This window comes from Phycodurus eques, chromosome 10 (genome assembly GCF_024500275.1).
Source record: "Phycodurus eques isolate BA_2022a chromosome 10, UOR_Pequ_1.1, whole genome shotgun sequence".
Lineage (NCBI taxonomy): Eukaryota > Metazoa > Chordata > Actinopteri > Syngnathiformes > Syngnathidae > Phycodurus > Phycodurus eques.
In genome coordinates, this window is record NC_084534.1 from 28,078,216 (window position 1) to 28,105,666 (window position 27,451).

General features: G+C 42.2%; 3 protein-coding genes across 5 annotated transcripts; 2 read left to right on the plus strand and 1 right to left on the minus strand.

Moving 5' to 3' along the window:
• The first annotated feature begins 160 nt into the window (after positions 1 to 160).
• On the plus strand, positions 161 to 13,577 carry pxk (PX domain containing serine/threonine kinase). Of its 3 annotated transcripts, XM_061686918.1 has the most exons (19): positions 161 to 400; positions 1,714 to 1,764; positions 1,933 to 1,980; positions 3,220 to 3,406; positions 4,262 to 4,339; positions 4,415 to 4,488; positions 5,336 to 5,410; positions 5,507 to 5,611; positions 6,617 to 6,718; positions 6,796 to 6,957; positions 7,142 to 7,259; positions 7,342 to 7,420; positions 7,534 to 7,582; positions 7,659 to 7,736; positions 7,918 to 8,004; positions 8,079 to 8,145; positions 8,847 to 8,906; positions 10,086 to 10,115; positions 11,876 to 11,965. In XM_061686918.1, exons 1-18 carry the CDS (start codon positions 299 to 301, stop codon positions 10,100 to 10,102), a joined length of 1,539 nt encoding a protein of 512 aa, XP_061542902.1. In that variant the 5' UTR covers positions 161 to 298; the 3' UTR covers positions 10,103 to 10,115; positions 11,876 to 11,965. The 3 variants fall into 3 exon arrangements, 2 of the variants coding, with proteins under 2 accessions (XP_061542902.1, XP_061542901.1); XR_009769278.1 differs by having other exon boundaries at positions 8,847 to 10,115; positions 11,876 to 11,945; XM_061686917.1 differs by lacking the exon at positions 10,086 to 10,115 and having other exon boundaries at positions 11,876 to 13,577.
• A 1,373-nt stretch (positions 13,578 to 14,950) lies between these two features.
• On the plus strand, positions 14,951 to 20,456 carry pdhb (pyruvate dehydrogenase E1 subunit beta). The gene is made up of 11 exons (XM_061688724.1): positions 14,951 to 15,023; positions 15,108 to 15,167; positions 15,824 to 15,931; positions 16,119 to 16,181; positions 16,282 to 16,317; positions 16,407 to 16,597; positions 17,107 to 17,201; positions 17,278 to 17,388; positions 18,723 to 18,814; positions 18,891 to 19,032; positions 19,959 to 20,456. Exons 1-11 carry the CDS (start codon positions 14,985 to 14,987, stop codon positions 20,102 to 20,104), a joined length of 1,083 nt encoding a protein of 360 aa, XP_061544708.1. The 5' UTR covers positions 14,951 to 14,984; the 3' UTR covers positions 20,105 to 20,456.
• A 656-nt stretch (positions 20,457 to 21,112) lies between these two features.
• Positions 21,113 to 26,870, minus strand: LOC133408943 (uncharacterized). Its single transcript, XM_061688344.1, has 5 exons — positions 26,260 to 26,870; positions 24,583 to 24,794; positions 23,056 to 23,402; positions 21,850 to 22,096; positions 21,113 to 21,696 (listed from the first exon to the last, which is right to left on the minus strand). Exons 1-5 carry the CDS (start codon positions 26,495 to 26,497, stop codon positions 21,394 to 21,396), a joined length of 1,347 nt encoding a protein of 448 aa, XP_061544328.1. The 5' UTR covers positions 26,498 to 26,870; the 3' UTR covers positions 21,113 to 21,393.
• Positions 26,871 to 27,451: the final 581 nt, after the last annotated feature.

The window sequence follows — 27,451 nt, forward strand, 5'->3', positions numbered from 1 at the left end:
ATTTGTAAATGTAGTACATATACATTTGTATAAAATGCATATTTCTTTTCAAAAATGTAATTTAATTCAGTGCTCATGTTTGAAATCATTGGCACCATTGAAAGGCCCTCTCTCCCTCCCTCCTGCAGGTGGCGATAGAGCGGTTGCTCAACCTCCGGCCAGTTTTCATTTCAGCCGAAGAGGAAACGGCGGTGGTTCGGTTCGTCATTAGGCTGATCCGAAACTACTCGTCCCCTCTCGGCGTCGACACGCGGACACAGGCGCACTTTCCCCGGCTCCCCTCCCCCCGAAGTCCGGGATGTCTTTCCTGGCCAAGGCGAATCCCGGCCGGCTTCTGTTGGACGACAGCGTCGCGCTGACGGCGGCGATCGAAGCCAGTCAGAAGCTCCAGTCCCACACGGTGAGCGTTTTACCTTTTGACCGCTGCGAGAGTCGCACAAGTATCCGTGTCTTGTGCGACGAACGCCCGCGGGCAAAACAGTCAGTCCGCTTGTCACCGCTTCCAATTTCGGACACTTCGTCATTTTCACGACCGCTAAAAGTGACGTTGGTCTGCGCGTCGCCTGCTTCCATTGTCGGACACGTTCGTCCTTTAAAGTGGCCTGACGTGACGTTTGTCACCGCGGTTACTTGGTTCCTTTATCGGACACGGTCGTCGTCTTTCATGTCGTGAAAAGTGATTCCAACTGGAGTCTGAATATTTGCTAAAAAAAAAAAAAAAAAAGAGAACGCCTCCACGCCATATGAAGGAGGTGGTTTATTTATTTATTTATTTATTTTTCTTCTTTCGGCTGCGGTTGAATTATTACCACTGCGATGAAGCAATTTCCTGGAAGCTTCTGCAGCACTTTTGAAAAGAAATTAAGTGCTGACTGTGACTCAGGCGCCCATTGATTGCTTTCCGCGATTATTCGACACGCATCAAACGAGCCGCGCAATTTACAAAGAAAACTGCATTTGCCAGCCAGCAAATAATTCCAATTCCCAACGGGATGTTTCCCGTGTCCGATAATGGACGCACACGCTGGGTGTTTGTTGACAGAATTCCGCCTGCGATCAGCTGTGGCTGACAGTTAGCTTAGCACGCTAATGCCAACCAACCCGATGTTTGTTTTTCCTCATCCAAATGTTACTGCGGATGACTTTCAAAAATGTATTTACATACACAAGCCCTCGACGAAGGCAAACCGGCAGCTTTTTGTGACGTCGATGTTATTATTTGTGACGTCGATGTTTTTATTTTTTTAGGGGGGGGGGGGGTGAACACCGGAAGACCACTTCATTAGGCACACCAACTAATGAAGGGCTCGGCGATATGGCCTTAAAAAAATACACAAAAGATAAACAAGAAAACGACAGTGACATCCTTCGAAACATGTTTTGCTTTTTATTTTCCATCTTGGGATTTTATTTATTTATCCTGATAACCTTTGAATCACCCCTCCCCCCCCCCCCAACATTAATTTGCATCAATTTATTTTATCTTGACAGATAATATATAATGAATTGGAATTACCCTCAATCTTATCTCATAACTCAATATATGTAAATAATCTAATCTAAATAGTTTGCTATCTTAATGCTAACAAACAATGTAGAATTCGCTAGCTGGCCTGACAAAACTAGCAACTCATGATGCGGTAGTTTGAATTCCTCCTGTTTGAAAATGTCTTGTTCAGTTTTGTGTGTGTGTGTGTGTGTGTGTGTGTGTAGGAGTACATCATCCGAGTGCAGAGGGGCGTGTCCTCGGAGAACAGTTGGCAGGTAAGACCATCGATCAAACTCAACTACTAAAAATCTTTTTGTTTGTTTGTTTGTTTTCATCGATCTGTTTCGAGGAAAACAACCAATCACAGCCCCTGTTTCACTTCCACTAAGTGTGTGTGTGTGTGTGTGTGTGTGTGTGTGTGTGTGTGTGTGTGTACGTTGCAGGTCATCCGGCGCTACAGTGACTTTGACGTTCTCAACAACAGCCTGATGGTGAGTTTGTACACACACACACGCCTTGCGAGTCACAGATTGATGACGTCATAACAAGGCACACTTTCAGAAGCGTGTGTGGGGAGGGGGGGAAAAAAAGTTCCTATGTGTTCTACTTAAATGATAAGCGGAACAGAAAAGATGGCAGGATGATGATAAGAAGCGGTTCTGAGTGTATTGCTGCGCTGCAAACTACGAGCACATTAAGGAGCATATTTGTATATTTGCATATTTGTTCTATCGAGCATTATTCGATTGGGCTGGTGTACCTAAAGAAGTGTCCTGTTTGTTTGTTTGGGGTTTGTTTGTTGCGATAAAGTTGTAAAGACTTACAACATTAATGAATGGAATTAAAAGGTGAACTAGTCATTCCTAGGGCATTTTTCACAAATATATTCATCTTTAATACAAAAATCTTTAACCAGTAAGTGTCTTTTTAAAAAAAAAATTTTTTTTTTTTAATTAGTCATCCATAAACAATTAAGCATTATTATGGCGTCACCTTAAACTAAAGCTAAATTGATATTTTATTACTGGTTCAGTTGTGTTAATGTTCGCTATTAAATTTTTAAAATTATTTTGTTTTTCCAAATATACATATATAAACAATTGTTTAAATATAATTTTGGTGTATTCTATTTGTTTAATATTTTTTAAAATATATCACTTCAATGAAGTTTAAATATTTTTCAACCGTTTTATTTTGGTATTATATTTAAAAATGCACTCACATAAACAATCAAGCTAAGTCGTTTTTTCCCCAAAAATAGTATAATAAAATATGAATTATTTAAAATATGCAAATATTTTTAAAATGTTTGATCCAGAGTGTTGTAATTAAAATACATATATAATACACGTTAACAATGAAGCTAAATAGGTTTTTATACTTTATTAATCCTGTGACATTTTCACTCTGTACCTACACTGATAATATTGCGTACATAGATATTTATAAACATGAACCAGCTACAAGAGGGGGGGAAAAAAAAAAAAAAGGCAAAAGGTGAACGTAAACATGATTAGCATGGGAACGGGGTGGTCCATTCCGGATGAGGTCCTGGCCTTGACCTTCGCAATGATCCCATAACAGGATGCCGGCAGGTTTTCTGCTGAGGTTTTTTCTCGCTCACTTCCTGTTTCTCGCGTCAACGCTGCGCACGAGCCCGATTGGGGAGGGGGGGGAAAAAACCCAACAGCAGCAGCGGCAACCACACACGACGACGTTGCGCTCCGCAGGTGTGCGGCGTCAGCCTTCCTCTGCCGCCCAAGAAGCTGATCGGCAACATGGACCGCGAGTTCGTCGCCGAGAGGCAGCGCGGCCTGCAGGCCTATCTGGACGCCGTTACCCAGCATCCTTTGCTGTGTGTCGCCCTGCCCGTCATGAAGTTCCTGGACCCCAACAACTACGCTGTCAACTACACAGGTGCGCGCCCCCCCCCCCCCACCCCCCCCCCCCCCCCCCCCCCCGCGCTTACTCAGTCATTTTTGTTTTCTGCTTATCTCAAGTCAAAATTGGCCTGAAACAAGTGAAAATTGTCGAAAGACAAGTTACTTTTTCGGTGATGAGTCTTATTTTGAGCGTAATCGGATTAGTTTTGACGAGAAGTGAGACAAATTTGTGGTAAGATTTTGAGTCTTCGCAGTGTGGCCGCGAAACACACGGCAAGCAGCAGATGGCGAAGAAATCTTCAAATTGTTTGCTTCGAGCTCTTTATTGCCATTCCCCGGCTAAAGTTTAAACATTTAAAAAAAAAAAAAAATGGCACTTTTGTGTATAAAGGGAGCTAGCTTCAGGCTAACACCCGGTGCCAAACGCCATAGACGGGCTACTGAAACCTGCTTGGATGTTGCGGTAGTTCGAATACTCGAAGTTAGTTCGAATTCTCACCGCGACGGTGACGTGAAGAATCGGTAAACGAAACCCAATTGCATGAAATTCCATCAAACGTTGGCGTGAAGTGTGTTGCTATGCTGGCCGCTACTCGGAGAGCTTCGTGTTTTATGAGGCGCTAGCGGGTGTCAAACGTTTAAGAACCACTGTGTTAAGCAATGCGTATTGGAACACAAATGGGGCATCAACACACAGACAGACAACGTGTCAATAGTCCCAGGCATATATTCTTTATCCTCTTGCGAAAAAGGAGTAATATTGCAGCTGTCTGTCTCATACTGCCCCCTGGTGGCCAATGTGAAATCATGACGTACAAACTGTTCAATTCGTCACACCCGATTTAATGATGTTGTTACCGCATATCTTATTACTGTGTGTGTATTTCAGAGATCGCCCTGCAGCAGGTCTCCATGTTCTTCCGCTCGGACCCCAAGTGGGAGGTGGTGGAGCCCCTCCGAGACGTCGGTACGCCGCCGCCGCCGCGGTCTCTCTCCGCGCTCGGGAGCAGCGCTCCAGTCACGCCATCTTCCTTTTTTGCAGGCTGGAGGATCAGGAAGAAGTATTTCCTGGTGAAAAACAAAGAACAAGCCAAGGAGAGCTACCTGCTCAGCTGGGTGAGTGCCGCTCGCACCGCAACCGAACAAGATGATGTGTCCGGTCTTTCTCCGTTGACATGAATGGAGATGCCGGTGATCTGTGGCAGAAACCGCACCAAAAAATTCTTAACAAAATGTGTCATGTGGTTTTCCATAAGAAAACTAGCACTCTATAATATTGTACTATAAACAGTTTTTATCACATTTTTTGCTTCAAATCAATGGCCATTGCGCTGCTCCTTCTGGTGAGGCCTTTGGCCACTAGGGGGCGGTATATTCCCGATATACAGCAGACCCCTGGATACTAACGGTTTGGTCTTTGCAGATTCACTATTTGCAGATCTTTGGGGGGGAACCCATCACCCCCTTTTTTGCAGAAACCCCAGCTTATTTGCTCTATTTTTGAATTTCTAAAAAAAAAATGGATTTAGTTTTTGGGGGTAATTGCCGTTTAATGAGGCAATTAATCGCAGAATTTCGCCGTTCATAGTCGGCCGCGGTCCCTATCCCCAGCGTACATGGAGACGGTCAAAAGTCCGTAATGAGCCGCAATAATATTTGTCAACGGATAAAGAATGTATGCCTGTGAGTATTGTTGTATTGTCTGTTTACGTGTTGCTCCACCGCTTCTGTTCCAAGCATTCATCGCTCGTTCGTTAGCCCGTCTATGACGTTTCGGTTTGTTAGTTAGTAAGCCAAAGATGTGCCTTTTTTTTTTTCCCCAAAAAAAAAAAAAAAAAAAAAACGCGTAGTTCAGCACCACCATTTCAAACCGTTTCCGCGGGTCTTCATTCTTGCGCCACGATGTTTGGGCGATATGATGTCGATGAGCAGAACTTGAGGCATAGTGTTTATGCGCGCGCAGGTGGACTTGGGCCCTGACAAGTTCCTGTCTGCCAAAGACCTGCAGTCGACCATGAAGCTCCTCGCCGGCCTCTCCGTACGTACGCGACATATTATGGGACGTCTCCACGTCCGTCCGAATATCCAGCCTCGGCTTTCTCGGATCCCTGACGCCGTCGTGTCTTCTCTCCAGAGTCCGTACGTGTGCCCGCTTTTGTTCTCCAGCACCGGTGAGTCTTCGGCGCTCCTCATCCGACCTTTCGGAGAGGCGGGCTCCCTGCGAGACCACCTCTGTAAGGTAGGAAACCTCACCATTCCCAGGTTTCCCGAACGCGGCGTCAAGCCGAGTCTGTGGCGTACGGAAGCTCGACGGGCGCGCTCGAGACGCGAGTGAAAAAATGAATTTCATCTGATTAACACTCATTAGGAAAGAAACTGTGTAGACTTATCATTTACGTACTGTATGTAATGTATTTGTGTACAATGTATTGCATGTTTGTGTACAGTAGGTAACATATTTGTGCATGTCACGTTGGACTACTGCATGATTCGACTATTCAACTACGCTACATAACGTAAATGTTATTTGCATGTTTTTGTACTTGATGTAACATGGTTGAAATATTTGATCTACAATACGTAACATTTTTGGAACATATTTGTGCATGTAATATGTTTGCGTGCAGTCAGACAAAAAGCTTTTCATACTTATGTCATCTTCTCAAGCTCTTTTAAAACCATAAGCTGACTAAGCAGTTTGATAGGCGGAAACAAATCTGCACGTAATGTCCTTGGTGGCCGACCACTTCCTTTTGCACCGAAGCATTACAGCAATCCGTGTTAAACAAAACAAGCCTACTCCAATGTATCTAACCTAGCTAGTTTCACTCGTTATTGTCAAAAAAAGCATCCGTACTTTCAATCTTGAGGCGACACAATGCCGCACGGCTCCCGCAGAGTGAGGGAAGAGGCAAAGTTTTACGGCGCTTAAGTCATGAGTGAATAGATTTGTTCTCCAGCTGTTTTCAACACTTCAAACTTGTTACTAATGCGTTTTTAAAAAAATGAAAAAATAAAAACCTGGAAACAGAAATGTAGTATCGATTTTCAAGCGTATGAAATGAACGCAACATTTTTGTACACATCTAATATTTGTACATATTTCATGTTTGTGTGCAGTATGTATCATGGCACGCTCCATGCGCACGTTCGTCGACATTGTATAAGAAAGCGGACGCGATTTACACTCATGCAACTTGTTTGCACGCAGTCTGTCGCCCATTTGTCAACGTTTGTGTGTCAGGCGAACCCCAGAGAGAACTTCCTGAAGAAGTACGGCAACCCCAAGAAGTGTCGGCCTCTTGAACTGTCGCACATCAAACTCTACGGCCGACAGATACTGGAGGTACGCGCGCGCACATGCGCACACACACACACACGCGCGCACGCACGCACGCACGCAATATATGCGTATGCGTTTAGGGCCTCCGACTCCTCCACGAGAGCGGCCTATTTTTCGGCCACCTGCACGCGTCCAACGTGATGCTGGATGAGGGCGCGTGCCGCCTGACGGACGTGGAGAACGGCATGCTGGGAGTTCCCTCGGCCCTACGACCCGCCGTCACCCGCTTCAGGAAGATTAACGTACGTCTCCGCCGAGTTTTAATACTCCTTACCGGCGTTTTAGACGAATGAACGCTTTGGTGTTTGATTTTTCTTTTTTTGTTTTATATTTTAAACTGTCTGAATTTCGAGTTGCATGCTTTGAACGTGGTGCGGAAGAAAAGCGTGTTTGTTAACCAAAGTGGAAATGTGCGCGTCGGCGCAGACGACCGAAAGCGTGGACGTCTTCTGCTTCGGCCATTTACTTTACGAGATCACTTACGGCCGACCGCCTGGCGGCGTCCCCGTGGACACGTATCCCGACGCCCCCTCCGCGGCCGTGGGTGAGTGTGCGCGCGCGCCCGTTTTGTCCGTACGATCTTTTCCTTTGTGTCTCCGCTCTGACGTTGGCGTGTGCTCGTGTAGTGTCGGTGCTGCGGTCCATCTTGTCCACGGAGGCCTGCAAGTCGCGGATGCCCACGGTGTCGCAACTCATTCAGACACCGTAAGGGACAAGTATCGCGGACGATACAAGATGTGTGTGTGTGTGTGTGTGTGTGTGTGTCATGCGCAATCGCGTACAGTTTGTAACATGTTTCCTGTTCCCTTTTTGCGCAGGCTGTTCAGTGACGTGGCTCTGCAGCACTCTGAGAAAGTGCCGATCAGGGTAAAAAGACGCTTTTGGCTTTTTGCAGCGCGTATAGCTGAAGCAAGACGCTAAGCTGTTGCGCGTGTGCGTGCAGGTGCCCAGCAGGCTGAAGGAAGCGCTGAGAGCGGCCAAGGAGCGTGTGGAGAAACGACTGCAGGAGGAGCAGAAAATGGTGAGTAGATCTTTGAAATGGAAACCAAAATACTCCCGCAGCCTTTTGACCTACATGACATCCGCACGGCGTCTTCATTTTCCCCTCCTACGACGCATTTGAGCGCTCGACTCGTGCGTAATGTGACTCGGACGAATGAAGTTGCTTGTGGTCTTTTTTTTTTTTCTTTCTCCCCCTGAAGCTGCACCAGCACAGGAGGCTGACCAGAGCGCAGTCTCATCACGGCTCCGAGGAGGAGAGGAAGAGGAGGAAGATTCTCGCCAGGAAGGTACGGCGGCATGCGTCGTCTTCGCGCCTGAACTCAAACGCAACACGGTTGCACAACCTTGTGGGTCTTTGCAGAAGTGCAGGCAGTCGACGTGTGAAAACGAAGATGACTCTGTTTCCGTCCGAAACAACAACAATTCTGGTGGGTAACTCTTGGTTGTGCGTTATATTTTTAGAGAGGCAAAATAATATATGTATGTATTAAAAAAAAAAAAAAAAATCAAATTTTAAAGTTTTATGGTGATGATTTTTTTTTCCTGCCAACAAATCAATTAATAATTTAAAAATACATTTGAAATTGTAAATTAAATGTTAAAATAAATAATTGCAATTATTTAATTATTTTCAGTTAATTATCATTCATTTTAAACAGCTAAAAGGGGTTATATTTGCTTTAAATTAATAAGTGTCATTAGTGATTGAACACCTGCAAATCAAATTAATTGGCTCAAATATTCCATTTTAATTATTAAAATGTCATTATTAGTTCTGCTCAAGTTAAATTAAAATATAAAATGTTAAATGTAATTCTAAAAAAATAATTAAATTGATAAATGCAATGATTTTAATTGTTTTTATTTATACAGTTATTTTCGCTTCTTTAGCTAAATAGTTTTATGGAGCGCATTTTAAAATAAAATACTCAATAGAAAAATAACAATTATAAATGAATGAATAAATCGCAATTTGTTTTTGGGCCGAAATTATTGTCATTAAGAAATAAATGTCAAATAATTTAAAAAGAAATGTATTCGACTGTCCAAAAATAATTTGACATGTGAAATCAAACCTGCAATAATTTGTGCAGGAATGAACTTATTTATTTCCTTGATGTGTCTCCAGGCTCGGGCGCCAGTTCCCCTCCCACGTGCCCCTCGTCCCCCACGCCTCCGCCCACCGCAGGTAGCCTCGTGTACCCTGTCCTGCCATCTTGACTTCTTTTCTGTCCTCTGCCTCCTTTTATCTCGTATTTTTTGTCTCGTGTGTTAGCAAGTACTGGACGTACGATGTGCTTTACAGAGCAGCCACAGAATGCAAATTAAGAGATTTTCTTTTTTTTTCCTTTTTTCTTTTTTCAAGCCATAACAAAGGACACAATCAGAACAGATTAGCACGAGTAGCTAATGTCCCGGCCGCGAAGTACGCGCATTGTTGCGTGACTTAGTTTTCACGATTAAATGTTTTGTAATGTTCAATCGGGAATCGGCGTTTTGTTTTCTTTTTTTTCAATCTGGAACTCACTGCCATTGACGGCTTTAGAAGTCAAATATCCATGTTAACTGGGAAGGCTGGCAGTGAATGAGTTAACAGTCCATCCAATGTTTGAACATTGCTAGCTGTCGTACAAGTGTAAAAATAAGTCAAAAGTAAATAAATAAATCAATAATTAGATTTACAGCGGTGCCTTGATTTAAGAGTTAAATTCCTTCCGTGTCCTTGTAACACTTGGAAATGCGGTTAATCCCTTTCGGACCCGGAAAAAAAAACACTGTGCACGCTACAGTCTTCTACTTTATAAAAACACAAGTTTGCACAATGTAGTGATAACATAAGTAAGTAAATTGTAAAGAATTAAATAGTTTGTGCATCATGATTTCATGCTTCAACTCTGATTGGTGTTGCGCTCTCTCTGGTGTGCACACCTTAGCCACCAGGGCGGCAGTATAACACAGCCATACAGTACACAAAGTAGTTTTAACAACTAATATATATCAAATATATGTATATATTTTTTTTTTACTTAAAACATGTTGAATGGAGCCGTAGATGCTTGCCGAACTGAGGTCTTGGGGGTCCGTACGTCTTGACCTCATCCAAGATGGGGTTCCTTCTTTTTACAATCGCTGCCACGGACCAAAAGCCAAAGAAACTGCGAAAGACTCTGCGAGTTAACCCTTTTGAGGCTCGCTGAACTGATGGTGGATAGGGTTTAACACACAAAAAAAGGCCAAAGAAAAAGCCAAAGGCACCGAGAGAGTTGATGGTGTCGCGGTGTCTCCGCTCTTCCTCTTGTTGTTGTCTCGATGCTGATTGGTTGTTTAACTGTGGTCTCTCTCTCTATCCCGTGCGTCTCCACCGTAGAGCATGCGCCATTCTGACCGTGTCGTTGGGGTAAAGTAAATGTTTTTTTTCCACGTTGATGATGATGATGATGATGATGATGATGATGGTGGGGGTCACTGGCGGGCTTAAAAAAATCTAAAACAAAACAAAAGGAGAAAAAAGCTGTCGTCGTACTTGCGGGCTTCCCAGCAACAGCCGTTAGCTGAATCCAATGAGAACTCAACGGCTGCGTTTGGAGTCGGCAGTCGCTGCGTTGGGAATCTCGACTCCCTAATCACTCTAAAATGATTTCGAGTGATCGGGGAGGGGGGAACGAGTCAATGAGAACTCGATGCGAACTCCATGAGCGTTCGAGTGCAGCTTGCTAGGAAGCCGACGCCGTACGCGCAACTTTGGTTTTTAAAAACCAAAACAAAACAAAACAAAAAAGCCTCGCAATCTGCAATGATGGAAGGCAACGTGACATAAGCGCATTCCAACTGATACCTTGTCATTGGAGAGGGTGACCCGTCCGTCCGTCCGTCCGTCCGTCCGTCTGTCTGGGCTCGTAGCATGTTGTCTTTCTTTTCTTTTTTTCTTTTTTTTTCCCTTCCATTTTGTGTCGCCTGCTGCTGCTGCCCCTGCTCGCTTGTTAACAATTTCAAGTTTGCTTCCCAAAAAGGCAACTTTCGGGGGTGGCCTCTTTTTGGGCTTCTTAATTAAAAGACTTCATTCATAGCTCGAAAATGTCAAAGGTCAGTCCATATTCCAACTATCTTTTAGCTCTATGCTACTTGGAGATGAACTATTGGCACGTTAGCTATGTGCTAAATTAGCTAAACGGAAGTAATCAATTGTCACATTTTCCCCTTGAGGAATAATGACTATAACTTGAACTTAAAAATGTTTTAATACAATCAGCACTTTAGCGCAATGCTTAATGTGTGTAAACAATAATCAGCACTTTGGCTACATGCTAAATGGAGGTAAACGATCACATGAGCTGAATTGTTGATTGTTGCCATTGAGGGATTATAGTCAATATAATAAATGTAAAAGATTCAACAATTTTCACATTAACTCTGTTTAGTGGAGCTAAACAATCGTCGTCACGTTTGCTACGTGCTAAGTGGAGGTAAACAATCATATCAGGTGAATTGTTGATTTTCCCCCTGAGGGATTATAAAGAGAACAAAATAAACAAAGAGAATTAAACATATAGACTTGCAACAATTAATCGACAACTAATCATTGTCAAAAATAATCTACAACTGTTTTGATAATCGATTTCTCGTTTCGAGACCTCGTTGAACTGGAATTGTCCAAATCCTGTGAATTTTAGCCTCGCAACAGGAAATGTTCTCCAATTTGTGTCGTCCTCCGTGAAAGCGGACGGAATATCGTTTGTTTATTCAAAATAGGACATTTGCAAACATCTGCTTTTACTTTGGAAAACAACGATCAACATTTGTGCCGACTTTTCTGACATGTTACGGACCAATCGAGTAACTGAATCGGTTTATTTGCATTTTCAATTCGAAATAATGTCCTGTTTTTGAATAACGGTATAGCGATTAAAATGTGTTTTTTTTTAAATTTGATTTCCAATCTGATTCATCAATGAATTAAAAAAACAATCGACAGATGAATCGATTATTCAAATAATCATGAATTGCAACCCCGCAGTCAACACATGAGGTCAACTTTGTCAGATGATGTGCGCTATTTTCTAACCCTTTTCGTCCCATCTTTGTGGAGTCCCCCCCCTGCAGGAAGTCAACATTCTTCTCATTTTTGTTCCTCCTTTTGGCTCTCGCCCTCGCGTCCAGGTGGTCCTCCTCCTCCTCCTCCTCCTCCTCCTCCTCCGCCGCCTCCCACGCTGGACTCCTCCTCCACGTGCTCCTCGGCTTCCAGCTGCTCGTCGTCGGCCGCCCCGCTCCCCGCAGGTCGCGCCGCCTTGCTGAGCTCCATCCAGGCCTTCAGCAAAGGCAAACTGAAGAAGGCCCGGACCGTAGACCGCAGCCGGCCCGTCTTCTGACCGCCGCCCGCCGTCCTGCGTCGCTCCCTCACATGTGAAGACAAATCCCGAACAAAACAATCCAAATGTTTAGTTGACATTCCTACTCGGGGCTTGTTTTTTGTACATTTGGTGTCGATTGGGAACGGAACCGAAACAAGCTCCCAGCGAATGCTGGAAAACCGAATGCTGACCTTGTGCGGTGAAGATAACATCCAGCTGCTTTCTTCCGGATTGTTCTTGATCCAAACATCTGTTGTTATGGCGACTTCCGGATTCCCAGCCTGGAACTGGAACATCATCTTCCTTCTGACCGAGGCGTATTATCCACGGGAAGCGTTCTAAGTTCTAATTCGAAGTCGTTGGTCTGTTTCAAAAGAATATTTTCTGGAAAGAAAATCTGCAGTTTTGGGGTGAAATAACAAAAAAACCTAAAGAAAGATCTGGAAACAATTTGAGGAAATCATTAAAATGTTACATTTTTATATTAAGCGCATCTCCATTTAAAAATAAATAAATAAATAAATAAAAAAGTTTTGGAAAATGTCCAATGAAAGGATGTATATCCAATTATTTTTTTAACCCAAAAAACAACCCCCCCCACCTGTATTTTGAAAAATAAGAGAAAATGTTGGAGAGGAGCTGGATGTTTTTGTTGGTCTAAAAAGAAACTTTAAACATGGGAAGAACATTGTCCTAATGATTTGTGGATAGAAGATACATTTTATTTCCTTATACAACGCGGAAATGTCCAATTAAGTGTTTTTCTTTTTTCTTTTTTTTTTTTCACCCCAAGAAAAAAAATAAAATAATGAATTTTCTTTTGGTTTTAAAAAAAAAAAAAAAAAATTTATTTTTTTAAAATTTTGGATCAACCTAAAAATGTCGCCATGCTATTTTTGTGTGAGATAGTTGAGCAAATCTATGGACAAAGTGACCTTTTTATGTAGCAACTACATTCATTCAATCGTTTTTTTTTTTTTTTTTTCCTTCTCTCCATCTTAACAAATCCAATGACAAGCCCGCCTTTTTGTTAGAAACTGCAAAACAAGCACAAAGAGTTCATTTTGGCTCCAAAGAAGGAAAAGTCAACAGCTGGAGATGCATGTTTTTTTTTTTTTTTTTTTCCCCCATATAGCATTTATATATTTGTTCAAGCCATTTAAGAGCGGGTAAATGACAATTTTAATGAGGATCGCTTTCAGACTTATACGCTTTGTTTTTATTGTTCATTAAACTGCCCAACGACTCATGTCATGTTAAAACGTTTGCGCCATCCAAGCTTATACTCTACTTTTATTGCGCCATATATATGATATGATCCTTGTGCCTGTAGATGAATGTGTTCAGGATTACAGATTGGGTTTTGGATAGCATTTGAATGTTTGTGGTTCGTTTATGCGGCCTGTTGCAAAACTTAAATTGTGGCCGAATGTTCCTCCGCAGCACTTTACCCCCCCCCCCCGAGGCAAATTTTGTGATGTCAATATAAACAATAAATAAAGTCCCAGTTAGTGGTGGATGCTTTGATCATACTCATACACTTGTTTTTTTTTTTGCCCCCACATTTTGAAGGCTCTTGAGAAAATATATGAAGTGTATTAAATGGCATTTGGCAAAGGCCAAAACAGATGGGCCGTTTTTTTTTGTTTGTTTTTTTAAGACAGTTAAATTTATATTTACGAAATGGGTATGTAGAAAAAATATGGGAATATTTTATATATATATATATATATATATATATATATATATTGTGTTTTATTAAAATAATACATGCTGCTTTTTCAAGTGTATTAATTTAATTAACTATAATTGCCAATTAATAGACAAATAATGTATGTAATTTTTTTATGAGTTTATTTACAATAAATTAACCAACCAAACCAATTATTAATTTTAGTCCAATGCAAAGCGAATTTATTTATGTAGTGCATTTGATACACAAGGTGATTTACAAACTGTTAAAATGTAAAATTGTTTATTTTTTATTGTTTTTATAATTATAATTACTTCCCAATTAGTTAATTTAAAAATAATTCATGTATGAAAAATTGCTTCTTGAATTTTATTTACAAAGAAATAATCAGCCAATTATTTTCTTCTAAACGTTAACTGCATATAAATTTGATTGACTAATATTATGCAATCATTTGACCAATTCATATTCTTAAACTTTTTTACAATTCATTAATTAACCATTTTTTTTCGTTAACTATTTGTAAAATTATTTTGCTAATACTGTCTTTTTCATTGCAATATTTACAATACATCTGTGATAAAGTATTTAATGAGACAAATGAAGAAATTGTCAAACTACAATCAATAAATACAAATAATTAAATACATTATAATGAACCAATATTAAGAACTAAATGCTTAATTAGTGCAAGAACTATTACAGGACTCTTGATTATGTACAGTAAATGCTCAGTGGGTGGATTGCGTCTTTGCCGATTTAGTAACGCGCTCTACAAATTTGAATTATTATTATTATTAGTAGTAATAGTCGTCGTAGCAGTAGTGTTATAAATTACAACACCTTGTTATAGTCGATTGTTTTAGTTCCCTTAGTACGGAAACATAACATAAACCTTCGTTGCGTGTAATATTGGGTCGGTTGCCCTAAATAGGAAATAAAATGTTCTGTGGATGAGATTGTATTGGTTCAGGTGTACCTAACATTGCGGGCGGGTGTTCCTCCCGGTAAAGTAGTGCGCACGCGCACTAATCTTGTGGCGGTGGCGTGCCCTTGGAACCTGTGAATAACACCCCGCCCCCTTTCAACTTTTACGCCGCTCTGATTGGCTTTCCGATCATACTTCCCGGTGACGACAGTAGAGCCGCCGCTTTGACTGGTTGAAATCTCCACTGCTCTCCTGCCGGCCCCGCCCCCTAATCGGCAAAAGGAGGACTGGTTAAAGATGGCGCTGTCCGTGAAGTCCGTTCTCCGTTCCGGAAAGGTACGAAAACGTCTAAAACACGCCAAATGTGTCGTTTTGGTCCCGTGTGAGTTTGAGTCAAATCGTCTGTGTGACCTCCGTCAGGATGTCGTGTCGGTGCTGCGCCGACGGGCCTTTCACAGGAGCGCCCCGGCCGCTGTTCAGGTCAGTGTCAGCGGCTAGCAAGCTAACGTCACCGCGACTCAACTCACTCGCCTGACAAAATTCACATTTGCGGCTGCTCAGCGCTCTGGATGTTGCAAAGTCGGTTCCTTTCGAACCGAGCAAATGCTCATTATTACGTCATTCTATTGTACTTGTATTATCTCCACTTTTTTCGGTGACTTCGTTCCTCGTTTCTCAACCATTTCAAATCATTCCTGCCCTCCACCAGCGATATAGTTTTTTCTCAGCTCGCAGCTCAATGAAATCAATATTTTCAACACTCCAGGAAACTTCCATAGTTTTCACATTCAAACTCTTGAGACGTATTCTGCATTGGTTCCGCCTCCTCTAACATTTGGTCAGATTCAAACAATTCCGATGCCAAAATATTTTCCACTTTACAAAAATGTCCACTGTGAAATTCCCCCACGTTAAGAAATATTTCCCACTCCTTCAATATTTCTTGACCGCTTCAAACCATTCCAGCGACAAAATATTTCCCACAATCCAGAAATTCCCAAATCGCACATTTTTCCACGGGCGCCTTCCGACGAACGTTGTCGTTCAACAACATTTCTCGAGCATCCAGCTGCTTTCTTCCGGATTGTTCTTGATCCAAACATCTAAGCCGTAAGCTGGCGTTTCGCCGGCCTCAGGTGACGGTGCGAGACGCCTTGAACCAGGCCTTGGACGAGGAGCTGGAGAGGGACGAGCGCGTCTTCCTGCTGGGGGAGGAAGTCGCCCAGTACGACGGCGCCTACAAGGTGAGCGGAGCGCGTCCTCTCGCGCTCTCCGCGAGCGGCGTTTCCACCCGAGCCTCGGGTACCAGAACGTGTCCACGTAGTTTTGGTATTTTCAGCTCCTATTTCAACATTTCCTCGCCAATATTTGTATTCTGTCTAACGCCGCCGCGTCGCTCCGACCGAACGATCGTCTGCGTCTTCTCGGAAGGTGAGTCGAGGCCTGTGGAAGAAGTACGGCGACAAGCGTGTCATCGACACGCCCATTTCCGAGGTACGCGAAGCGTCCCGAACCGGCACCGTCTCCGTGTGAGTTTCGTTGACTTCCGACTTGAATTCAAGCGTGTATTTCCGACTTTTGTCGTACGTTCCAGATGGGATTCACCGGCATCGCCGTGGGAGCGGCCATGGTGAGCGCGTCCACGCGCCGGACGACTCGTCCTGTAAATATGCTCCTCAAATGAAAAGTGGAGTTTTTTTAAAAAAATGTCCCCTCCAGGCTGGCCTGAAGCCCATCTGCGAGTTCATGACCTTCAACTTCTCCATGCAAGCCATCGACCAGGTCATCAACTCGGCGGCCAAGACGTACTACATGTCGGCGGGGCTGCAGCCCGTGCCCGTCGTCTTCCGGGGGCCCAACGGCTCCTCGGCCGGCGTCGCCGCGCAACACTCGCAGTGTTTCGCCGCCTGGTGCGATGTCACTTCCCGTCCTCGATTAAAATAATATACCCCGTCGTAATCAACAATATAGCATCAAAAAAGCAAATATTCCCTTGCAACAACAATTCCTAGCCAAAAACAAAAATGGAAACAAGCTTGTAAAAAAAAAAAAATAATAATAATCATAAAACCTACAAAAAAATCGAATAAAATTTGTATAGTAAACAATTCATTCGTTTCCTGAAACATTTAAAATTCTCTATTAAAAAAATATATGGAAAAAAAAAAGTCATTTAAAAAAGTTACTAAATAAGCACATTTCCCATAAAAAGTTAAACGCCACAGAAAACAAGTGAAAATGACGACGTAATTTTATTTTGAAAAACTGGGGAAAAAAAGTATTGTTTCTAGGAAAAAATACATTTGAAAAAATCTTATCGTAAAAACAAGTCTCTATAAAAACAAAAGAAACCGAGTTCAACTGTAGTCAATATTGTCATTGTTTTGTTTGTTAGTTTTTTTTCTTGTCGCGTCATCAGGTACGCTCACTGTCCGGGTCTGAAGGTGCTGAGCCCGTGGAACTCCGAGGACGCCAAAGGTCTGCTCAAGTCGGCCATCAGGGACGACAACCCGGGTGAGTCCCGACGCCCGACCAAAAAAGGAAAATCGTCATCGAGGTCGCAATTAACAAAAACCCGCCGCGTGTGCAGTTGTGTTCCTGGAGAACGAGCTGATGTACGGCGTCCCCTTCGAGATGTCCGACGAGGCGCAGTCCAAAGACTTCACCGTGCCCATCGGCAAGGCCAAAATCGAGAGGCAAGGTGAGCGTCGCTCGGTCGCGTTCCACCGCCACGCGGCGACGTCGCCGCTCACGCAAACCGTTAGCATGGCGCGTTACCGTTTCAACGTTTGTTTCGCGCGTCTCAGAAAAATTCGTCTTTGGGCTTCTTCGTCTTCTCGGCAAACAAACGGGGAAACGAGACGCGGACTCTCGACGTCGTTTGTATCGTTAGCCTAGTAGCATATTAGCTAAGTCATTTGGACATTTTCAGAAAACAAGGGGGGAAAAGCAACATTTTTAGCCTGCACATCGGTGTTTTAAATGAAGTGGTGACATTAGGCAGAAAGCAAAATGACGTAACGCTATGTTTATAGCGCTAGGAAACATTGTGAAAGTTAGCCAAGTTGACGATATTTTTTTTTTGGTCAAATTTGTGCGTATTTGTACTTGTAAGATTTTTGTCTTTTCAAAATGTGCCTTTTTATAGTTTAGGTTTTTTCAAATTAGATTAAATTAATTTTTCAATTTTATTTTAATCAATTTTTTTGTTAAAATCAGTCAATGTTTTTATTTTATGTTGAATTTCTTTGTTTTCTAATTGAGTTTTTTTATTTCATTCTATTTTTATCAAATTTGTTTTTCTGTTTTTACAAATTTAGATTTTCTATTTTTTATTGTAATTTTTAATTGTAGTGTTTAAATTGGACATTTAAAATGTTCTTTTTCAATTGTATTTTTTAAAATATTTGTTGAAATTTATGTATTTTGATATAAAATTTTTATACAAATGACATTTTTGTCAAATCTGTTAGTTTTTTTTAAATTTGAATTTTGATCTTTTTCATTTTTTATAGTTTTTCTTTTTTATTTTGTAATTTGTAGGTTGTATGATATCTCTTTTTTTTTGTTTACTTTGCGGTGTATATTTTTATTACACAATTATAATGTGTAAACATTTCTGGTCATGTTTTTTTTTTTCTGATTAGTTTTGTATTTTGTATAGTAATTTTGCTGGGTTTTTTTGGTCACTATTTTGTTTTTACATTTTGTAATATATTTGCATTGTCTCATTTTAGTTTTCATTTTAAACTTATTTTTTTTTCCAATATCTTCTACATATGGCCTGTAAAGTCCGTATTGTAATAGTGTCAATTTTTAAAAATCATATTTTGAACATTGTTGCGATTTCCCTCATTCGAACGTATTGTGCAGTTGTACCTAATGATCTGACCTGCGCAGCTCCCATTCCCAAATATCCGCCGCATTTATTTGAGTGATATCGTTTTCCCTCGTTTTCCTTCGGTTGCGCCTTCGACACAGACGGACGGATCGACCCGGTCGCTAACCTTAATGTGGCCGCGTGTTGTCGTTCAGGTTCTCACGTGACTTTGGTGTCGCACTCTCGCTACGTCGGCCATTGCTTGGACGTCGCCGCCGTCCTCGCCAAGGAGGGAATCGAGTGTGAGGTACAAAACCGGACGCCTGCTCGTATGCAGTATCTTTTTTTGGGGGAAAATGTTTCTTGTGTGCGTTCTGAACCAGGTGATCAACCTGCGCACCATCCGGCCCATGGACGTGGAGAGCATCGAGGCCAGCGTGATGAAGACCAACCACTTGGTGACGGTGGAAGGCGGCTGGCCGCAGTTCGGGGTCGGGGCCGAGATCTGCGCCAGGATCATGGAGGGTAACGGGGCCGAGCTTCCGAAAATAGCACGGAACAAATCAAATGACCTCTCGAAAACAAAAGTAAAATGAAATCCATCAGAAAACAAGTGAAGCATTTCTAGTAAAAACAACATTGCCTTAAAAGCAAACCTGTTGTTTAACAAAACAAATTAAAAAAAAAAAAAAAATGACTGGATGTTTTTCCATTTAGTTTTTAAGAGGGATTTTTTATTTTATTTTATTTTTTGAGTCATGCCATGGATTTTCAAGGATCTTTGTGGGTAATACCGATATTCCAAAGAAAATAAAATTCTCAAATCAAGAAAAAGTCCTAGAAATAAATATCAATCCCAAAAAAGTAAAACAAAAAAAATATCTCCCAAAACTACCCGTATATACTGATGTAAAAGAAAACAAGTGGGGAAAAAATATTTAAGTTAAAAAAAAAAAAAAAACCTGTAAAAATTGTGTGTGTATATATATATATTAATAATATATGAAAAAATTAAAATAATGTAATTTGAGGTTTACCTTCAATGTTGTTTTTGAGACTTTTTCATCGATTTTTCTTTTTTCTTTCCGCTCAGGAAAAAGTGTGTTTTGAGATTTATTTTCAAGTTTAGTAGAAATGTTTGTTCCAAAAGAAAATATCTTAATTTTACAAGAAAAAAACGTTTTTTTTGTAGACTCAAAAAAAAAAAAAAAAAAAAGTTTAAAAAAAAAAATGCTTTTATTTAAAAAAATAGATATTTTTGGGCGAAAAAGTAAATCTTCCAAGTAAAAGTCGCATTATCATCCTTCAATTGGACACAACTTTGAATAGAGTTCTTCAGGGAAAGCGTTTGAGTTCCCTGCATTTTCTATAAAGAAAAACGATCCCTCTCCCTGTAAATGCAGTGATGAGCTAATCATGTTTTAGTTTTTTTGTGGCCCCGCCCCCTCCAGGTCCGGCGTTCAACTACCTGGATGCTCCGGCCACCAGGGTGACGGGCGTTGACATCCCCATGCCGTACGCCAAGATCCTGGAGGACAACAGCATACCGCAGATCAAAGACATCATCTTCTCCATCAAAAAGACCCTCAACGTCTGAAAGCCGAGGAAAAATGTTTAAAAAAAAAAAAATAATAATAAAAGTTTGGTAAATACTGTCCATTATTTCCAAAATGCTCAAGTTCCACTCCGGTCGTTACCTCCTGACTTCGTCCACTTCAAAATTAAATCCACCTTTTGAGTCGCCTTGTTAGTTTAACAAAGAAACTATTACTGTATTTATTAGATATTATATTGGGACTGAATTATTATTGTTCCCCACCCCTCCCCCCAAAAAATGTTTTTGGCTGAGGCAGTGGGAGGTGCGGGACAGACCTTTTTCAGGTTCTCTGTGGATGTTGTTTTGTCTCTGTAAATGACTGTTATGCCAATAAAAAATAAAAAAACACTCATCCATTGTGTGTTTCTGTTGGAATTTTGGAAATAACATAATTAGCAAGAAATTTGGGACGTCATAACAATCAGGTACCTGCTCAAGCTGCTATTCATTCCAAATGAGTTTTAGAATTTTCATTTTATAATTAAAATCTTGAAGGGTTAAATCTAAAATAAGATGCTGAAATTATGACCAGTATTTCTTAAGTCCAATTTTGTGCATTGTAGGGTAGAAATTAAAAAAATCTATGAGATAGGCTGAGTAATCAGAAGCTGTCAAAAGGCATTTTAAAATTATCCACATTGGTGGGTAGAAGTCCTTGAATACAATTAAACCTATAATGATCATTTCATTAAAGCGACACTGTAAAAAAAATGTTTAAACAAGTAGCATTAAGTTGAAAATTAGAGCTTTATAAAAACTCTGTAGGGTAGAAATGAAAAGAAAGACTACAGTCACAAATTGTGCAGTTTACAAATCCTTCAACAAATTTTAAATGAAACTATTTAAAAGCAAAAATGTGCTTGCACCACACATGCAGGAATCGTATTCTATTTATTCAGTTAAATGATCCGTAATATCGGACAGTGTCAAAATGTCACCAAAGTAAATTTGCATTAAAGCTGCATGAAATCTAAAAGTATTTAAAGTTAAAAAACTAAACACATCAACTGCTGAAATATTTGTTTTTATTGTTGCTATTTACAAGGTTACAGTTTGGGCACATGCGTCCTGAAATCAAACATGATCCAGTCTTCTTTTTTTTTTTTTTTTATCCTCTCGTTAAACTCTTGAAAAAGTCTCTTAAGAAGACCGTCAAATGTGACTTTTTGGGATTGAACAGAGGTGGCAAATGTCTCAAAACAAACAAACGAGGCATCGGGGAAATCAAACCAAATCAAGATGTCGCGTTGGCGGAGAATCCTCAGTTTCCCACAATGCTTTGCATGAGGTCAAGGTGCAGACAGATCGGCCCGGCCAACTTCCGAGTGTCCCTTGAGCAAGCCCAGGCGCACCACCACCACCCTCCTCTTCCTCTCCTCCTCATCTTCCTCCTCTTCGCCATCCTCATCATCCTCTCGCTCCCGCTTCCTCCTCCTCTTCTTCTTCTTCTTCCTCCTCCTCTCCAGCTCCTCTGGCACGCGGTGCTGCTCTTCCTCATCCTCATCCTCCTCTTCCTCTTCTTCGTCTTCCTCGTCATCCTCGACGTCGTCTTCCTCCATGTCGGTCATGTGATCTTGATTCTCTCCTCCGTTCTGGCCGGAAAAATTAAAAAGGGAAAAAATAAAAATTTTAAAAAGTCATCAATATGTACAAAACTGCAATTTTACACAGGCAGCGCCGACGCAGGAATGCGTCCGGGCCTCCGTGTGAAAGAGGCTCAAGTTGGACGTCGCGGCGCGACTCACCGCCTTGTCGTGGGCGGCGCCGCGCAGCCGGTGCAGGCGCAGGCGCACGGTGTCCTTGTTCTGGCACAGGCCCAGGCTGTTGAGGGTGTCCAGGGCGGGTCCGGAGCAGCCCTGCAGACGCAGCTTGGCGCCCAGCGCCGCCTGCAGGAAGTTGTTGGTCCAGATGTTCCTGGTGAACAGCGGCACCGCCAGCGTCAGCACGCTGCGACGCAGCACTTGCAGCTCCGCCTCCGAGGACGACAGCTGGCTGAGCGCACACAGACACACACTTGTTTGGTGATTTCATGACAGTGTCAATTAGAATTGTTTTGCTTTTGTTTTAAAAAAATCTGAATTTTATGACCACTTCTTTGTTTTTTTAAATATAAAGCAGATATTAATTTTTTGCATAAAGCACAATATTGTATTTTAATAATCTATTTATTTATATGATTGAATATTCTACATATTTTCAATTTTGTTTTACATTAAAAAAAAAAAAAAAACTTTTACACATTTAAGATGTTTTTATTTTTTATATTTTGACGTTTACATTTTCCAAAGAGTATGCAACATTTCTTAGGATAAAGCATAATCTACATTTAAACTTTTTAAATGAAAATTAGCAGAATGTGCAGTTTAGGTTTTATAAAAACTTTTTTAGATCAAGCAGAATTATGCATTTGGATTTTTGCATTTTTCTAACATGGTGGAATTAAGTGACAATTAAATATTTTTAACAAAGTGGAATTATGTAAAAGATATTTCATACATTTTTACAAAGCAGAAATATGGGTCATTTCATAGTATTTTTCATAATTTTTTTACATAGCAAAATTATGTTTTTTTTTTTTTTTTTAACATAAAGCAGAATTTTATGTCTTAAAGTCTGATACAGAATTCTGTGCCATTTTGTTTTTGTACATTTGGTTAAATGAAAGAAATGTGATGACATTTTTTTTTTAATTAAGCAAAATTACGACTTTTTTTTTCGTTTACATTTTGTTACATAAAGCAACGATGTGATTATTTTAACATTTATTAGATTTGCGGGGGCTTTTAATAAAGCCCAATTATGTGATTTTGACACCTATATGACAGACTTTCCAGGTAATTAAAAACTTTTGACGGCGACAGCGTGACCCCGCAACGCGTTTTTTTTTCTTCTTCCCCCTACACGAGGACGGACTGGAATTTCGCCCGGCAGAAAGCGGCGTGCGCACTCACTGCCTGCTCTTGACGAGGGCGCCGACGGTGGGGAAGAGGGAGCGCAGGCAGGTGGTGACGAGCGGGGCGCGCTCCTGCGCCCACGCCATGCATCGCGCCCACGGGAAGAAGGCCAGCAGCTTCTTGCTGGAGACTTTCTGGTGGAAGGGGCTGTCGGCGTGCCGCGACAGCGCCTTCATCTCCTCGCGCAGCTCGCGGCTCAGGAAGTCCATCATGGGCTTGCGGGCGCCCTTGGCCGACCAGAGCGTGCGGAAGGCCGAGCGGTAGCACGACTTGCTCACCAGCAGCGCCGCGCGGCTCTTCTTGCCCATGCGCTGGCCGCCCTTCGTCCTGTGGCGGGCGCTCGTCTGCGCACACGGACGACAACGTTCACATTGCGTGACCACACACACGAGCCTGTAAATATTGTTATATTGTCGGCCTGCGTGTGTTTCTAAACCGTTTGTGTTCAAACATCCGTTGCTTAAACGGTTAAGTCATAACTACGGCAACATCAATGCTAGTTCCGTTAGTCTTTTGCATTGTGTGCTAGCAATAAGCTAGCGGACTTTCTTAGACAGTTTTTGAGTTTGGTTCAATAAACAATGTGTAATTGTCATTTTCTGCGATTGGTTGGCGACCAGTTCAGAGCGTACCCCGCCTCTCGCCCGAAGATTGCTGGGATTGGCGACACGTGTGAGGACAAGCGGAACGGACGTTGAATGAATATACTGAATATACATATTTTCGTTCTTTTTAATGATTAGTTTGAAACTTGTTTACATAATTTAGGATTATGTGTTTATTGGGAGTTTTTCAAAAGATTTTATGCATTTTTTTATTTTTTATTTTACATGAAACCGAATTATGTGGCATCGTATTGCTTTTTAAAAATCAAAACGGAATGTGATGTTTCTATTTTCACATGAAGCACAATTATTTTACAATATTTTTTTTCCACAGGAGAATTGGATGACTTTTTTTTTTTTTTAAATAGATTTAACCAAATTGTGTGACACTGTTTTTAAATTTTGTTTTCACATCTAAGCAGAATGTTTTTTTTTCTTTTTCTACATTTTGTTGCATAAAGTGTCATTTTTAATTTACATACCTTTGATAAAGCTGATTTTTTTTTTTTTTATGTTTGGGGATTTTTACATTTTGTTTGTGTTAAAGCAGAATTTTGTGACTTTTTTTTTGCACATTTGGTTAAACAAAAAGGAATGAGGTGAAATAAATGTGTTTTTTTTTAAAGACGAATTATGTGACCGACACTTTTTATTTTTATTTGATTTTTTTTTTTTTTTTTTACATTGAACAGATTTTTTTAAATTATTTTATTTTTACCCAAAGGAGAATTAGGTGACATTGTTCTTTACATTTTGTTACCTAAAAGGCATGATGCGATTTTTGTTTTTACTTGTTTTATTGGAAATGTTTTACTTTTTTCCCCCCCCTTAAGCAGAATTTTGTGACCCGACCTTTTTCCCCTTAGGTTAAACAAGGAATGTGATGAAATGTGTTAGTGACCCCGTCCCCCCTCCCCACCTGTTTGGCGGCGGCAGGTTTGAGCCACACGATCCTCTTCCCGTTGTTCTTGCGGCAGCATTTGGTCCTGATGACCTGCGCGCACGTTTCGCACACGAACGACTTTTTGCCGACGGCGCCCGCGTCGGGGAAGACCCACTGGGCGGCCTCCGGGGTGGTGAAGGTGAACACGGCCCTCCGGTTGAAGCCTCGGCCTTGCCGCTCGAAGGGACCTGTCGAGAAAAAAAGTGAAACCTTTAATAACTCAGGGCAGCTATTAAGGATACATGAAATAATGTTTTGAAGCAGGGATGTTTGTTTGGTCACTTTTTTGCCACCGATGATAGTACAAGTTTTCACGCCCGAGTACGCATCGTTGCCACGTACCGATACCAACAGTACGTTTGATACATAACATTTCGATTAAGACCAGGACATACATTGTGAACAAAGGAGTTCCTCTCTTTCTGGCACACTCAATTCGCCGCCGTCGGCCCGCCACAGTGCGGCGCCAACTACTGGCGTGGAGGACTTGACGGTTTTGCCTTCGCCGCGGGTGGCAGCCGGCACGAGCGCCCGATACCTTGAAATAAGGCCGTTACCGATGAATTAATATCACGCTGCCTTGAAATTAACGTTTGCAACAAGCTACAAAAGTTAGCGTCTATTATTAGTGAAATAAATACTAAAGACCTGCTATTGCTACCGAGGACAGCTAACTAACATTGCTTCACAAAGCCAAGAGCAGAGAAGCAAGTATTCCTTTTCTGACAAAAGTACTTTTACTGCCGTGCTACATTTCGATTTTCTTTCGAAAAATTCCATTTATTTTCTTTTGAATTCCATCCAATTTATTTATAAAGCACATTTAAAAACAGAGTTGAGCAAAGTTCTCAAACTTTTAAGGTTTATGTACCAATTGCTCTTTATGTTTGAAAATAAAAATGGATTACATCTGAATGGTTAAAAATAAAAAAGGTATTGTCATTTGGCCAAACATTTCAAAATCCGCTGGACGCCCCGCCCCCACACTTGCAGTTCGGCACCCACAGATTCACTTATTTTCCTTCTTCTTTTTGGGGGGGAACCAACCCTGAAAACCCTATATCCCCACTCATTCAAGAATTTGGGGGGGTAAAAATATATTTTATTTCCACGATTCAATTCTAATGGCCATCAACGATCCGGAGATTTTCACCATTTGCGGTCAGGCAAATCGCGCGGGTCCGCTCGAATACATTTTTAGAGCTGTAAACGCAATATAATCATTTGAAATCCAAACTAGAAGTTTTCCCCTTCAAAGCCACGCCACCGGAGTCGTCTGCCGCGCTTTCCCGGCCTTCTCTGCCAAACGCGCTCATCCGCCCGATTGGATTCTTCCGGAATCCTCCGCAGCTGCGCTGGGATGTCGCCGCCCGCGTCTTCAATACGGGCCCCCCTCCGTGACGCCCTTTGACCTCGGGGAAGAGAGTAAAGGTCGCTGCCGCACGGTGACGTTCTTCTGGGCAGGGAACTGTCGGACGCTCACGGCAAGTCACGGAGGCCGCGGCGGGGACATCTTTGCAGACGAGCTGCTTAATCGTCCGGCCCACATTGAAAGGGGAAAACTTGTAGTTTGAAATCTAGCTTTTCTGACAAAACGTCGTCGCCCACTGAACCGAGTTGTAAGGAATGCGACCATTTCCAATGCAGACAGACCCTTGCAGCAGGAGCACGTCTTGTCCTCCTGGAACTTGGCCCGCCGTCGGCCGCGCTGTCCGGCCGCTTTCGGGAGCTCGTCGTCCTCGTCATCTTCATCGCCGGTGGCCGCTGGAAGCTCGGCGGCGGCGGCAAGCTCAGTGTCGGCGTAATCGTGCTCGTTGGACTCGGACGGAGGAGCGTCAGCGGCGTCGTCGTCGTCGAGCGCCGCGGCGCTCTTGGCTTCCTCGCTCGTCATCGCGAAGCAAGGGACAACTTGTCAGAGAGTTTGCAAGAAGAGAAGTAAAACGGCGGCGGCGGCGGCGGCCATCACTCGGCTCACGTTAGCAACGAGCTAACACGTCGACAAGGCCCGGCACAGCGAAGCCCCCGCAAACAGAGGCCCGGGGGCCAGCAGGCCCTCCGACACTCGCGAGCGCCTTCACGATGGCTTCCAAGGAATATTTGGACCGACGGCAGTTGAACACCGAAGCTTGCGGTTCGCGCTTCAAAGCCTCAACTTCGGTTCCTTTTCTTCGTCTTCGGCGTCTTTTTATTTGCGCCAGTTTAGACGCCTTCAGGCGTCTTACTGCCACCTGCAGGCGAACGATATTATAACATACTCGTTCCTGGTGCGGCGCGAGCGGCCTATCATTGTGCTATTGCTCATCAGAATCAGAATCCTCTTTATTTGCCAAGTATGTCCAAAACACACAAGGAATTTGTCTCCGGTAGTTGGAGCCGCTCGAGTACAACAGACACTTTGGAGACATAAAGACATTGACAAAAAACAATTGTGCAAAAAGATGCAGAGTCCTCGAGCACTTAGAGCAGTTCGAACGACTCATATTGCAATAGTCCGGCGCAATGACCGTTGCGCAAGGGGCGCCGAGACTTCAAGGAGCGGATGCGGTTTAAAGTGACGAGTGGTGCGATCATCTGGGACAATGTCGGTTGTGCAAATGTTACAGATACTCCTCAATCACTGTGCAAATAGAGCAGATGCGACTCTGGCATGAGTGGCCGGTATATGCAAATAGTGCAGCGTGGCGAGACCACTGCAGTGAGTGCACGAGTCATACGTCATTGGCCCCACACAAATGTGACAACCAACTCAAGTCAAAAAATTGCCAGCTTGTTGTCATGGAATTATAGGTTAGGTGTTTTAAGAAGTCGATCGCAAGAGGGAAGAAGCTGTCGGAATGTCTACTAG

Coding starts and splice junctions, on each gene's coding strand:
- pdhb (XM_061688724.1), top strand. CDS start 14,985: ATGGCGCTGTCCGTGAAGTCCGTTCTCCGTTCCGGAAAG. Junction 16,318..16,406: donor TCGCCGTGGGAGCGGCCATG/GTGAGCGCGTCC, acceptor TGTCCCCTCCAG/GCTGGCCTGAAGCCCATCTG. Junction 17,389..18,722: donor GGCCAAAATCGAGAGGCAAG/GTGAGCGTCGCT, acceptor GTTGTCGTTCAG/GTTCTCACGTGACTTTGGTG.
- LOC133408943 (XM_061688344.1), bottom strand. CDS start 26,497: ATGACGAGCGAGGAAGCCAAGAGCGCCGCGGCGCTCGACGACGACGAC. Junction 23,403..24,582: donor AACCTGCCGCCGCCAAACAG/GTGGGGAGGGGG, acceptor CCGTGTGCGCAG/ACGAGCGCCCGCCACAGGAC. Junction 22,097..23,055: donor GCCCTCGTCAAGAGCAGGCA/GTGAGTGCGCAC, acceptor GTGTGCGCTCAG/CCAGCTGTCGTCCTCGGAGG.
- pxk (XM_061686917.1), top strand. CDS start 299: ATGTCTTTCCTGGCCAAGGCGAATCCCGGCCGGCTTCTGTTGGACGAC. Junction 4,340..4,414: donor GGAGCCCCTCCGAGACGTCG/GTACGCCGCCGC, acceptor CCTTTTTTGCAG/GCTGGAGGATCAGGAAGAAG. Junction 5,612..6,616: donor TGCGAGACCACCTCTGTAAG/GTAGGAAACCTC, acceptor TTTGTGTGTCAG/GCGAACCCCAGAGAGAACTT.